The 15515-nt window shown below is 44.7% G+C and overlaps 1 protein-coding gene across 3 annotated transcripts in view; it reads right to left on the minus strand.

The window, feature by feature from the left end:
- IQCE (IQ motif containing E) overlaps positions 1-15515 on the minus strand; it is a 272321-nt gene that overhangs the window by 234012 nt on the left and 22794 nt on the right. For all 3 annotated transcript variants that reach the window (XM_086940632.1, XM_086940634.1, XM_086940633.1), the window contains exon 2: positions 9791-9926. In XM_086940632.1, coding sequence (XP_086796758.1) covers positions 9791-9847 — 57 coding nt within the window. In that variant the 5' untranslated portion in view covers positions 9848-9926. The remainder of the gene's footprint in view (positions 1-9790; positions 9927-15515) is intronic.

Below are 15515 nucleotides of genomic sequence, written 5' to 3' on the forward strand. Positions count from 1 at the left end.
GCGATGTAAAATTATGCGTTGTAACGCCATACATCCGATGCAAAAGCTGATTCAGTCAGTTATTAAGGATGGGCTCCCTCATTATCACATTGTACACTCCTTCATAGTCCTGTACCTTACTTCCATGAAGCCAGCCTCCCAGAGCTTTATTAGCACTGTCTACAAAATCTCCCCATTCCTGGGTGTGTGCCTTCTGGGTGTCTCTGAACTTAATTCTATATGGTCAGTGGTTAAGCAAAACCCATCTATGAGAGCACTCTTCAGTACTGAGTAATTGTCAGCATTCTCTTCTCTAACAGCGAGGAGCTCATCTTTAACTTTGTTAGCAAAGGAGAGCCACAGGATAGCTGCCCACTGCTCTTGAGGGACCCTTTAAACTTTGCAGGCCCTCTCCAAAGCAGTGATCCATTTATGGGACTGTCCTGCTCAGGTTTGTATTGTCAAAAGAAGATTCTCTGATTATAGGGTACTGTTGCTGCCACTGTGGGACTCTAGTCCCAATTTCTTGCTTGCCTTCTGGACTTCCAGGGACTCTTTGTCAAGGGCTAACTGATCTCTCCTGAATTTAAGTCTTGCTTTCTCAAGTTCGAGTATTTGCTATTTCCTGTCTAAAGAGTTTTCCCTCTTACTAGAAATGAAGGTCCCTATGGAATTTCCTGAAGCATTGGATCCTCCAGAGGAGGATCTACACCTCCTTGGTCTACTCTGGACCCTCCCAGGAAGAACAAAGGGTATTTCGTCTATGCCATCTGAACTATACCATGAGGGGTCAGAGTTTGGCAGAGAGCCCCTGATGCTCCCTCATCAGGAGTATTCCCACGCACATCTTCCTGTCCTTCAGCCCTGACAGGATGGATATCATCCTGATGCAGCAGCTCTAAGAGCAGCTTAATGGTGGGGTTTCCACTTGTCTTTATCTTTCTAAGGCTACACAGGGTCCCTAGTTCCTGGGGCTTTAGACCACTGTACTTAACAGACTGGGGTACACTGGTATCCCCAACTAAAGACATGGTTCATGTGTAGTGAGGTGTTTCACCTACCTACTCTAGTGGAAACTAAACTCTCGAGGTTGGAGAAAGGGTTATGCTAGACCCTTAACTTCTCAACCCCAAATTCAGAAAAATGTACTTATTCTGAGCTGTGTTGTATGGGCCTAATATTAGTGATGTTTTTTCAATTAACCCACGCCAAGATTATCTGGTAAAACAATGCAGGCTTGAATCCCAACCGCTGTACACCAATGTGAGAAGCTGGATTAGTATATGGAGCACACTTAAGTAAGTGGACATCTGCACTAATCAAGACAACCCTTGTGGTGATTTTAGTGGTCTTAGACAACCTTAGAAAGCTCTCTAACTGGAAACTGTGGAGAGCAGCCTTCAGGCTTAGTCCAGAAGGAGTGCATAGCAGCTTGTTTTACCAGAACGTAAAAAATATGTATTTATTATAAGACACTCACTAACACATACAAACATCTCCTACCCAGAGATATACGCAATGCACACAATACGTTGCAAGAAAACAGGTAAGTAGCACACAACACAAGGTGGTTGCCAGCGGGAGATCAAACCATATACTAAAATAGTGGTATGCGAACCACGACTCAAGTCAAGACTATACCCAGAAGACGTAAAAGTGCCAGGGACCCAAGGAACCACCTGAGTTAAGTAACCAGGAACCCCACAGAGGCCGTTTGCAGAGTGGGAACACGACTGCGGGCTCAATACAAGTCAAAGGGTAAATCGCTGTTGCAATTTAAAAGGAAAAGGACCCTTCCCAATGGACCCTGACGAAACCCTGTGGAAGACAGAAGGTTGGGGAGCCACCCCACGCGTGGATACCTTAGGAACCAGGATACCTTCACCAGGGAAGCCGGGTGCATTGGTGTGAAGTGGCATCAGAAACCATCGCCTAACTCAATGGAGGACTTCAGGAAGATGCTGCTGCTGGAGAAGGTGAAATTACCCGGTGAAATCCAAAGGTGGAATCAAGATGTGAAGAACCTGCAAGCAGAGGGGACAGAGTCTATGTCACTCAGGAGTGAGTAGGAGGCACGGAAGACGAATGCACACCATGTCAAGTGTTGCAGGAGAACTGACGGTTACCTTGAAACTACAGGTGTGCGGACCAGGCAACACTGTTGAAGACCAGGAGCCATGCACAAGCTGTCCCATGTCGGATGTTGAGCGTTGAGGGGGGGGTTCAGTGTCCATCAAGAGCACCAACAAGCCTTTGCAACTGCAACCAACTTAGAAAGTGAAGAAGGTTCTGTGTTGGGACCAGCAAGGTCTAGATGACTTACCACAAGCAGGGGAATGAAGGCAGGCCCCTAGCAATCAGGGGAGCCTGTGGAACTCAAAGATGGCCCACAAGTGGACCCACAGGCCGGAGGCACTGGAGTCGTGAGAGGACCTCGAGCAGCTCACCAAGGATGCAAGCCACGATGCAAGTGCTGTGGTAAGGACGAAGATCTTGATCACTGGAGATGCTTGAGGTTGGGGCTACCTAGAGCCCAAAGATCTTAGAGGAAGGAAGCCAACAAGCCTTTGCAACAGCATGTCGAAGCAGTGCCTAGGGGTTCGGTTCCTGCGGATCCGACGAGGTATACTGGCCTCAAACTTGGTGAGAGGATAGAGCAGGCCTTGAGGAATGTAAAGAACCACCACATGTGTTACAAAGCCTTTGGGAGTCTGTGTGAGAAGGATCAGCAGACTGGTCAGCTTACTTGCGGTGCCTGCAGATGCAGGGAAGTGGCTCCTTCACTTCAAGGGAGATCCCTTCAGGTGTCTTGGATGCCCATAGGCCTTGGAATGTTCCTGTATGGAGCACAGTCCCGTACGTTGCAGCAGACGAGCAGGGCGACGAGACCAGGAGCAGCAGGAGTCTTCCCAGTTGCAGTCTTGAAGCCCAGAGCAAAGTTCAGAGTGCCCAGATGGGCGAGAAAGTGGTGTCTTGAAATTCATCTTGTCCCACGACGAATCTAGGGAGCCACCCACAGGTAATCCCTTAAATACCCTAAGGAAAGGGTTGGAACGATTTAGGGTTCCCTCCCAAAGGAGGGGCGGGACAAGGGGTAGGATACTTCCCTGTACTTTGTCCAGTTTCGTACCAGAGCGACTGGTTTGAACTGGACTATGCATGGAGGGCACCAAATGTGACCTGCACGAAGACTATGTGTCGCTGGCAAGCGTCCCCACCCTGCCCCAATACACGAAACCCTGTCTGGGAGGTGGTTGCATCTCTCTGTGACAAGATATCTATTGCTCTGGCTTCCCCTGCTCAAGCTTGGCTCAGCAGCAGGAAGGCAGAAATGTGTGTCTCTGGCAGCAGCCCTAGCTTGCTGTCCGGTTCTGGAAGACTGGTACCAGCAGCACCTAAGGCCTCCCAAAGGAGCTTTACAGTGCATGGGATCATACCTCCCACACCGTTAACGGTGTGGGGGTATGATCCCAACATGTTTGATACCAAACATGACAGCGTTCGTTACAGCCAGGTTAGAGTTAGCCATCGCGTAATGACGCATGGCCACTCTATGTATCTTAATGGCTGATGAACTTACAACCCGGGAGAACGGACTCCGAAGGTTGTAGGGGTGTTCCCCTCAAGCAGGGGCACCCTCACACTTAGAACCAAGCACTCTGCCTTCAGGATTGAAAGGCCTGCCTTAGGGGTGACTCATAGGTTTTAAGTGGAATGGCCTCAGATATAGGGGAACCTATATCTGTTGTAAGTGATGCTAGCACCAGCTTACACAGGTTGAACTGGCCGGCCCTTTGCCACAGTGTATGTGGTCCCTCATGGGTGGCATAATACATGCTTTAGGCCATGGGGGACCCCTGGAGTACCTATGCCTTGGGTACCTTAGTACCATATACTAGGGACTAATAAGGGTACACTAGTAGCCAATTTGGGATGTACCTAGGTACTTACCATACCAATTTATGGCAGAAAGCACAGAGACTGGGGTCCTGATTAGCAGGATTCCAGTCACACTAGTCAGAAACAGCATAGCACCAGGCAAAAAGTGGGAGTAACCATGAAAGTAGATCTTACTTTCCTACAAAGAACATATAGTAATGAGAGTACGGGCCAAACACTTCAGCGATTGCAAATATAATAATGTACTGTAAAATGTCCTAATATCTTGAAAGAGCCCTAAATCCAGAGGACAATCCAGGTATGGATGACTCAGGAGGAAAAAATGTAATTTGTGAAATCTTGCAAATCCTTCAGAAATGCAGCAGTCTTCTTTTCTCCAAATCTAAATTAAGCCCAATATCATCAACCAAGTAGTTGCACTCGGTTTCACTGAAACCCGAAGGCGGCTTTAGAAGAGTGTCTTAGACAGTTGTCTACATGTTAATAACCAACTTCATATGTGAGACGTTGAAGGGGATGTGGTCTGCACTTGACCAAGTACTACATTAATGAGAAACAGTGCAGACTGGTGAATGAACCTATGAAAATAGTTTTTAGGTCGAGCAGACCTTACTCTCAATGCGTGAGCATTGAGAGTGTCTGCTTCAGACCTTTTGTCGCCCGTTATTGGGAATGAGGACACCAATCTGTTACGAGCGTTTTTCCTCGCAGTTTTCACCGCGGGAGCGCGCGTCTGACCTGCGCATGCGCAGAGTACCCGCGCATGCGCAGAGTAACTCTCAGCCCTTGCTCACACAGACGCGGGCAGGCAGCCCCCACCCCTCTGCATGCACGCACGCACACACAGGCGAGCGCATGCACACGCAGACACACACATACAGGCACACAGACACTCGCTCACACACACACACCCCCCTCCCCCACAGTCACACACACGCACGCACACATACATACATACAAAGCCCGCCCGCCCCCGCCCGCACTCGCGCACATGCTTCCCCCCCCGCACTCGCGCGCGCACATGCTTCCCCCCCCCGCACTCGCGCGCGCGCACATGCTTCCCCCCCCCCCCAGCAACCCACTCACCGGCTTCCTTCGTGCGGCGGCTCTCCTCAGCTGCAGGGCCCGGCAGCAGGACTCTTCTTCCCTCCTTCGGCACCGGGGTGCAGGGTAGGCTCCTGCCTGCTCCGGTGCTCCAAACACGGCTCCATCCAATCGCGGCTCTTCCGTGGGAGGCGGGGTAGGCTCCCGCCCTTCCTACTTCCTGTTGTCGCGCCGGCCTGCCTGACTTCCTGGTCGCAGGCCGGCAGAGTGACGGCGGTGATTTGCGGTATTTAGTTATTTATGCATTTTTATATAGCGCGGACTTTACCCGAAGGCGGTATTTATTTATTTATTTATTTTGGACGCTGCGTGCTGTCCCGCACCACCTCCTGCTGCATTTCCTGCTAGTTTCCTTCTTGCATTTCGTAAACATACTTTACATTCTGCAAAGTTCGGAGAAGCCGTGAGCAGTTTAAACCCCTCTAGATATGTTGCACTCTATTCCTGGGTGCCGAGCAGGTTCGTGTGTGGGTTCTTCGAGCATTTCCGAGGCGTTTAACCGGGGTTAGAACTCGTAGCTGCGCCTTGTACAGCGCACTTCTTGACCGGGACGGCGCGAGCGTTCTGAAGCTCGAGCGCTGTGTGCAGGAGCCAGGCTGAGTTCACATAGGGTGCATTTCACTCGAGTGCGCGCGGAGGTTCCTGGCATGAGTTCCGATCCGAGCCCTGCCAAGCGTTTCCTATTCTTTCCATTCCGTGGCTTTCTGCTTTCATTCTCTCTCCTCCGACAAACGCGGCGCTTCCTTTTCTTTTTATCTATGCATATATTTAATTATGGAGTCTCAGAGCTTTCGACCACGCCGGGTTGTGTAATTATTGCCTTCTAGTCTCCATCGAGCGCGACCTTTTCCGGCGCATTCCTCAAAAATCTTTATTTCCGACACACTCTCGTGATATGCCACTGTAGGTTTCTTTCCCTAATTCTTTTCTCGCTCTTACATTTTCAGGTCGATCCTACAGTCGGCGCACATGCGCTGCGAGGCACACTCTATTCAGTATGAGTTTGGCCACGCCCACCACTTTTAATTGGTTCCTTCCTATGCCTTTCCAAATGCTTTTTTTTTTGTGTGTGTGCTGAAGGGGCTATCTGGCCCTCCTTTGGGCGTGTTTGTCACGCCCATGGCAACTGACTCTGTCTGCAAAGACATCTTTTGTTGGTGTGTTCCGATGAATGTGAGACAGGGGATGTGCTCGCACTTTTTATCGGCGATTTCACCTCGTGGTCACGCACGCCCAGCCCGGCGCCGTGCACATCTCCTGTTCTCAACATTCACCGCAAGTGAGCTTCTGGCCATCGCGCGCGTACACACACAGGCAAAGTCACGCATGCGCACACACATTCCCACGCGCACACCCCCCACCCCCCCCGCACCCCCCCCTAGGCATACACACAGGCAGGCAGGCACACACACGCATGCACGCACCCCCCTCCCCCACCACTCACGGGGCTCACACGAACGCACATGCGCGCACACACAGATCCCCCCCCTCCATTCACCGTGCTCTTTTCCGGCGCATCCCCGCAACAACGAGCATCACCGGCCTCTTCCGGACGCGCCACAGGCCCCGCCCATGTCACGGGCAAGGATGCCTGGCTTCCTGGTTCAGGATCTGTCAACGTGTATTTTTCCTGTGGTAGCGAGGTCTCCAGCTGATGTTTTTCGTATAAAAGGGAGGGGTGTCCACGTTAATGGTTGCTTTCATTCGGATTTTAAAGGAGATTTTTCCATGTGTATTTTTATATATCACGATCTTTCTTGTTTAATTTTTGGATGGATGTTACTTTCTCCAGGACAGATAGGAGGGTGAGCAAATTCCCCCCTCCCCCCCACACAAACTCCCCTCCCACCCCCACCCCCACTCCCCTCCCCCCCCCACACACACTCCCCTCCCCCCCACACACACTCCCCTCCCCCCCACACACACTCCCCTCCCCCCACACACACTCCCCTCCCCCACACACACTCCCCTCCCCCACTCACACTCCCCTCCCCCACTCACACTCCCCACTCACACTCCCCCCCCCTTCACACACCCCCTCACACACCCCCCTCACACCCACACACACAAATACCACCCCCCACCCACACACTTACACTGCACTCAAGGAAACATACTCTCCAAATATCACTCAGTGCCACATAATTACACTACACATAATTACACTGCACTCAGGGAAACATACACTCGTAATACCACTCAGTGCCACATAATTACACGCTAAATAATTACACTGCACTCAATGCAACATGCACTCCTAATACCACTCAGTGCCAGATAATTACACATCACACAATTACACTCTACTAAATACAACATACACTCCACACAATACCACTCAGTGCCACATAATTATATTCTACATAATTACACTGCACTCAATGCAACATACACTCCAAATACCACTCAGTGCCACATAATTACACGCTAAATAATTACACTGCACTCAATGCAACATACACTCCTAATACCACTCTGTGCCAGATAATTACACTCCACACAATTACACTCTACTGATTACAACATACACTCCACACAATACCACTCAGTGCCACATAATTATATTCTACATAATTACAATGCACTCAATGCAACATACACTCCAAATACCACTCAGTGCCACATAATTACACGCTAAATAATTACACTGCACTCAATGCAACATACACTCCTAATACCACTCTGTGCCAGATAATTACACTCCACACAATTACACTCTACTGATTACAACATACACTCCACACAATACCACTCAGTGCCACATAATTATATTCTACATAATTACAATGCACTCAATGCAACATACACTCCTAATACCACTCAGTGCCAGATAATTACACGCCACATAATTACACTCTACGGAATACAACATACACTCCCCATATTACCACTCAGTGCCAGATAATTACACGCCACATAATTACAGTCTTCTCAATGCAACGTAAATACACTCCACATAATACAACTCTGTGCCATATAATTACACACCTCATACTTACACTCTACTCAATACAACATAAATACACTATCTGTCTATCGCCCTCACTATCGCCCTCCCACCCTCCCTCCCTCTATCTATCGCACTCACTCTATCGCACCACCACAGTATCACTCAGCACCACCACAGCATCACTCGTCGCCACCAAAACATCACTCTGCGCCACCACAGCATCAATCTGCGCAACCATTCAACAACTGGTTCAAATTTTCTCTCAATGTTTCAAGCTTGATTACAAATGTCACAAAAAGATGTTAATATTTCACTTCTGTTCCTGGATTTTTGTCACAATAAAATACAATGAACAGAATCTTCACAAAAGTTATTTACAAAAGTTTAAGCTACTGTCATTATAAATTACAATAACTTTTATTTAAGTATTAATTATTAAATTGTTTGTAAAACTATTGCTATTTGTAATATCAATACATCTAAGTCACCTAAATAAAACACATATTGCGTTACAAATGCTATAGGTGTCACATTTACAGAAGTTAAAACTATTGGCATTGTAAATGACAAAGCTATTAAATTCGCTATTTTCAAAACTAACACATAAATAAAAAATGTGTCATTTACAATACCAATAGCTCAAACTTTCCTAATGCGAGACCTATTGCATTGCAAATGCTTGTTTTTTTTTATTTCTGACAGCCTGAGAAGCAGTTTCATAACTGTAAACCAAATGCAGCTAGGTCTGATGAGTAGAAGGCAAGGCAAGAACAACAGCCAGTAGGACTTCAAGACAGCCATAAACAAATAAGCAAAGGTTTCATTGGAAGCACTGCGAGGCAGCAGTGATCAACCTCCGTGACCTCCGGACCCTCACCGAATATTCAACTGGTACCCTCCTCGCCACCTGAGCTGGCCTCAATCCACCTCGAAGACAGCAATGCAATATATCCCTCACCCCCACTCCATAGGCAAGCAAATTCCACCCTCATCCACAATACCTATACCTGGTGCGCCCCCTCTTTGTCCAAAACATGACACCAGCATAACTGTCCATTAGCATATACACCCATCCCCCACCACCTCCCTTCTTTTTCACTGTTTTACAACTCCTGCGAAACCCCAACCATATTAGAGAACATGGGCAGGCACTAAATTCCGGTCCACATGCTCAGATGAAACTCCACTGCAAAAACAACAGTTGATGGACAGAATGCAGAACAATGTCAAACATTCACACCAGTACAGAGATCTGGGCCTAAATCCAACGTTTCTTGCATTCCACACCACCCCAGTTCAGACATGGCCATATGCAAATCAGCCTTGACCCTTGATCCAAGGCATGCCGAAGCCCACATCAGTAGCGGCTTCAACAGGAAGTAGTCAGTTGTACACCCTCCATCCTTTATGCCTATGTTATAAACCATGATGGAACATGTAATGTCTGATGTAATCGATTTGTTTATGAATTTAAATCAAATATAAATGAATTTAAATAAGAAAAACAAGTGAGGTGGCAGTGAACCGAGTATTTGCATGTAAATACCTTAAGGATTATGGACGAGTTTAATATTCATGATTACCAGCTGATGTTTTTCAGTTCTTAGGGACTGTGAAGCTGCATTTCTAAGGAGTGTATAATGTGCAATAAAGAAAATCTATTTTTCAGATATTAAGGTGATTAACAAAACTGGTTTTTCGCTCAACCTCAAGAGCATCAGCTTTATGTAGCTCGATTAATGCCCGAGTTTAACATTAGTTAACATCCTTATTGTGGTCACGGTCTACACACATGTGACATAGAAACCTCTCTCATTCAATGGACTTCACAATGCACCATGATCGCCGCCTTCTTACCAAGTCGAGTCCTAGAGCCAAAATCTCTGCTCCTGTTTCCCCTGCTGCCCAAGACATTTTTCAAAACTTTGCTCAGTACTGACTTGTTGAAGTTGGTCATTGGAGAGTCCACGGAAAGGTACAAATCCAGTTATTCCTGGTTAAAAATAAACCCAAAGAGAAGTTTAAAAACGTATTGCCATCACTGAATCAGCCTTGGTGTTCTGTGGTTACAAAGTCATACATCCACAACACTGCAGCATAGAAGCACATACATTTTAGTGTCATGATTTAGAGCACCACACAGTGTTTCAGCACAACACACACCTTTTTTTTCAAACAGGTCTATTCCATTTCCTTCGTTCCTTGGTCTTATCCATTTCAAGCACCACAGATCTTCATACCATGGATCTTTGCACAAAGAGTTGGCAGGGGAGCCTCTGCTGCTAGGGGTGACATCATAATAGCCTCAGCTGTGATCTCGCGGGAAAGATTGTGCAAATACTGATGGTGAAGCCAGGATTAAAGTAACTTCTTGTTCAACACACTCAAGGGAAACGCTGTGGATAAATCTGATGTTTTGGAATGCAAGGCAGGTTTAAACAGTGCTGAAGCAGAAAAACGAGTATTCTCAATGACTTATTTCTAACAGTGTTGTGATCCCTTTGGGATCAGGAGCAGTTGGGAAGACAGGGAAGATTTCCACAGGTGTAATGATGCTATCTTTTTATCATAAGTCTTGATGCTCTGTACAATGATTCTAATATAAGACACTCGCTGAAGGCTGCAGGTATTGTTTTTGTGGTATAACTAGCACATAGGATGCTGTTTCCCTCCCAAATGATTGAAGGTATCATGGAGAGTTTTAGGCAGAAAGTGAGGCATGTCCTGTATGCCAAATTTATAGTGCCTCTGATATTAATACATACTTAATAGGGAAGCATTTTAGAAGGCAATTAGGGGCCAGATTTAGTCTGAATGGATTCTCAAAAACTGGCCGTAAATTGTGCACCAACGCAAATCCATTCTGATTTTGGTAACCGACCGATGTACTAATAGTTCTGTAAGCAAAATCTCTGGAGTGGGCTGTAATTCGGCCAATCGCATCAATATTAATGAGGTAGGTCGCAAATTGTGACTCACACAGAGGATAGCATCACAGGGAGGGCGGCCTGCTGGGGTCAGCAGACCGCTATGCCTGCTATCACTTTTAAATAAAGTACTTTTTTTTAGGTCTCGCCTGAGCCAGCGCTGACATAATTTCAGGTATTGGAGATTGCACAAATGTCTTACCAGACACTTCCCTGTTTCTTTTTGTCTGTGATAACCACACTTTTTTCACTTTTTATTGTAGCATTCATTTGGACTATCACAGGTCCCTGGGACTGCTTTGAGATGCAATCCATCTCTTGTATCTTTTGGTCTGGGTGAGCAATTTGGTGCCATTTATTAATTATGATCTTGACTTTCAAAGTTTAATCTTCAGCTTTTATTGACACTTAAATGCCTAACCAGTCTTGAACTTGATTAATACTCCCTAATTCTATATTTTTTTCAGATTGCCTGATATTCACTAAAGAACAATTCCTCCCTTATTCTTTTCACTCTACGAGGCTGTTTTGTAATGTTAGTCCTTGCTCTGAGTGAGGGTGCACCTATAATTCTTAATTTCTGAGAGAGATGTTTTTACTTAATGTACCTTGTCACCTTATTATGTAGATAATGCTTTTTAATGTGGTTTCCTTTTCCTGACAAAAGCGGCACACTCGCCGAAACGGGCATCAACACCTCCAAGAACTATCTCCACATTTTGTGTATCTGATTGCATATTATGAAATAATTGTTCGGTTTCAGTGTGGCCAAACATCTGTATATCTGTATTGTTTACTTGTTTTGTGACATCTATTGCACTGTAATGAATGTTTTGATGTACAACACTTGCTGTCCAGACTTGTAAAATAACTGTGAGAGCTGGAAAACTACCCATAGGGAGTGGCCATTGACATATTCATTTTGTCATTGTTACTATGTTTAAGGTATTGCTTGATGAATCCTAGCCACCTTTTAAATATTTTGTGACAAGAATACAAGGAGGTGTTTCTCTATTACTGTCTGGCACATTAAGTTGTTCCTTGATTATCAGTCCTCTGATTTAGGTCTAGTTCTAATAGTATTTGACCCAATTGTTGCCTAGTGATATTCTAATCCCAATTGCATTTTCCCTGTCCTAACATGTCTATTAGTTACAGGGGGTCCTAATTTTTTGCATTAAGTAACAAGGATACATAAAGATATTTCTCCTTTTACACCTAACCTGGAAAATAAATTTAGTGTTGTGTAGGAACACCCATGGAACACCTCACTGGGGCAGAGAGTATGCCACGCATCGATTTGCACTGTCCGGAGTTACTCCATATTTATCAAGTGACCTTGCATGGCTTAATAAATGCCATTTTAGGGTTGTGTCACACATGTACTATGTTGATTGGTACAAAAGTGACTTAACCCTACATAAAGATGGCTCTAGGTTTGAACCGTATTGTTACTCAGTCCACTCATGCCACAGGGCACCTACTGGATATTGTTTCACACACCTAAGAATCATAGATGGCAGCTGTTAGAAAGTCATTGTTTTACCCTGTTGAACCCCACTTTTTGTTGAATGATACTACTGGTAGCTGCCTCTGCTTGTAACCTGGCCTCTGCTAACCAGGGCCAGTGCTATTTTAAACAAGCATTGGCATAGCCAATAGGTCTCGCTTTTGGGACCTTACAAGTATTTAGTCATGCAGCGCAATATCCTTGGTGCAACAACATCAACTGCTGCTTGGCTAAACACGTATAAGTTCCTAAAAGGGAGACCTATTGGCTATGCCAATGCTTGTTTTTAAATGCCCTGTTTTCAGTAAAGGAAACAGGTCTGCATTTCAGAAATGTTTTTACTTTTGTAAAAAAAAAATAACGTTTAATTTTAACTTTCTTGTTTTAAACAAACTTTTTTTATTATTTACAAAGGGCAAGTGGCCCCCAATGTACTTTTTCCTCTTTCCGAAAAGGTTGCCTCCTCGTATGAGGAGACGGTAGCCGAAACAACCCAAGGCTTGCGACCTAAACTGCAGCAGCAAACCATTTATACAAAGCATTGCGAATCTTAATTTGGAAGAGGTGTCCTAGACATGCCCCTTCCACACTCCGATTCGCTATGCATATCTAAAGCCATTGTGCAATTCAGGTTTAAGACATTTGTAAAAGCTATCGCAACCACAGGTTGCCCTAACTGCATTATCGCACACGTAAACAGCTTATGCAGAAATGTATAAATTGTATGTAGCAAACGTGATGCAAAAAATATAACAGTAACACGTGTATGAAGATATGAAATGCAAATAAAAACATATATTAAAAAAACTGTATCCTGACATTTGATCCTATCTTCCCTCAGAAAGCATTTTTTTTGTTTAAACGTTTCATTAAAAAATACTATTGAAAAAAAAAGCACCTATAATTTCCTCACATTTAGGAACAAGTGGTTAAGGGATAGAATAAGGATGATTTAGGATCAGGTTTAGAATCTGAGTAAAGTCTGTTTGTTAAAAACAAGAGTTTAATGTACTAAGGCAACCAATGTGAACAGAGACCAGAACAGGACAATGTTGCCATAAGAATATTTCAAACAAACTGCAAAGATGTTCCTCTCGCAGTTACATGAAGTACTGCTAAGATAACCAAGTGCATCCTTAATGTAACTCAGCACACCAATGGCTGCACCCTTGAGAACTTGGAAAAGTAAGGCATAATTGGCAGCAACGAGGAACTATTAGATGCTTCTGCTAATGCCTCAGGAAATAGTGACTCTGGGCTTCCATGCAAGAAAGCACAGCTTTCAAGAGGTATAGATAGCCCTTTCTAAGGTATATTCACCAATGGGAGCTAAATTATACAAATGTAAACACACTGCAGGCACAGCACATTTGGTGTTTTAGAGCAGCAGTTAAAAACTTACCATCCAAACCAAGTATCTTGTTCACGGCATTTCAAGAAAAGGTTAATGTAAGGCCAGCAGTTTAAAGGAGCGGCCCATGCAGGTAATTGCGGTGAGGCGGGGGGGGAGTCGACAGACGATGACGCTGGAAAATAAGTTGTAAAAAAAAAAAAAAGAAAACCACTTACCTTGCGCTCGCTACATCGCCAAGTCGGCGATGCGGCGAGCGCAAGGTAAGTGTTTTTTCATTTTTATTTTCACTCATCGCCATCTATCGACTCTCCCACCCCACCACTCTAACCTGCACGGGACGCTCCTAAAGAGAATGTCTAGCAAAAAATAAGAGAATTTGTGATGACTGCATAAAAACACACTCAGGGACATTCTTTCTCTTCCCAGTCCTTACTTATGCTGTTCTACAATGTCTAAAGCATTTTCCACTGATGAGCCATCCCATTCATCTAGGAGGGCTGTAAAACGGGAGTTCAGAGCATCCCTCCTGTTCAGACCATCCAAGCCTCACATGTACAAAGCCATAAACATACAACACACAAGAGTCAAGAAGAGAATAAGAACTGACAATGAATTGAGGCATTCTCTCTATTTCCACCTCATAATTTTGGAGGAAATTAATTTGAAAATAAAATTCGACTTGCAGATCGTGTTAGAATTGCACTTTAAAAAAAAGTGTTTAAACTGCTGCAGAATTGTTTTCACATAGAAAATGACACGCAGATAAAATGTGCCCCTTTCATAACGTGAAAGAATCCTCATGAATACTGCAAATAGATATATTAATTCTTCACATGTCGAGGAAGCGCGCTAACAAAAAGTTTATGAAATGATATAATTAAAACATTTTTGTACTAAGATATTCTTAAATGTGCACTTGTGTTAGGCCACAAAGCCTTTTTCTTTCGACTCTTGCTCACAACTTGATAGAAGTTTATTAGATTATTTTGCCTAGCACCAGCAATTTGCTTAGACTGTGACAACTTCAAAGTCGTGTTTCATTCAGTTCCTTCGCCCCATGTTAAGTAGTTTACCTCAATACAATGACACTTACTGTGATTGTTATAATAAATATTGATTTAGACATTTTATATATGCTTCATCAGAATATTATTGCTATCTTGCCTCCGCATCTCTGACAGGCCTTTGCCTTCACACTGAAATTCATAGTGCATCTTTTAGCTTAGGTAAGAAGGTTCTCAGAGAACTTTCCTCCTTGTAATAAAGTCCGAAACAATATTTAGCAATATAGCTGCGTGAATATTTAACGTGGGAATCGGGAGAAGAGACATCAGAAGTTGACAACCCCATTGGATGAGCGGTTTCCTTTGGCTGGAGGAGCTAATACCTACCAGTGTTTCAATACATTAGTGTGGGGTTTATAATAATGAGTGCTTCTAGTTAGGGAGAGGAGTTCCTGATGCAAGCCCAAGAAATCCAGATCTATCTCCCTTACCTTGCGGCTCTTCTTCTTGAGAGTTGATCTTTTGCTTTGTTACCAACAGCTACTGCTAAAGGGGACTTATTTTCTTTCATCTAATGCCCTTTTCCTGATCTATGCTACTACAGAGATCATTCAATCATTGACGGTTGCTACTGCAGCTGTAGGGAACTCAACTTAGATCCCAGAACCGCTCTTTATGGGAAGTTCTTCCTTTATTTTCACTCCTACTCTTTCCCAAAAAGGAGTCTTCATGGGTTCTGCTTAGAATTGGTTAGGTTCCCTAGCTAGTTTAGTTATGCTTTCCATTA

This window comes from Lissotriton vulgaris, chromosome 10 (genome assembly GCF_964263255.1).
Source record: "Lissotriton vulgaris chromosome 10, aLisVul1.2, whole genome shotgun sequence".
Lineage (NCBI taxonomy): Eukaryota > Metazoa > Chordata > Amphibia > Caudata > Salamandridae > Lissotriton > Lissotriton vulgaris.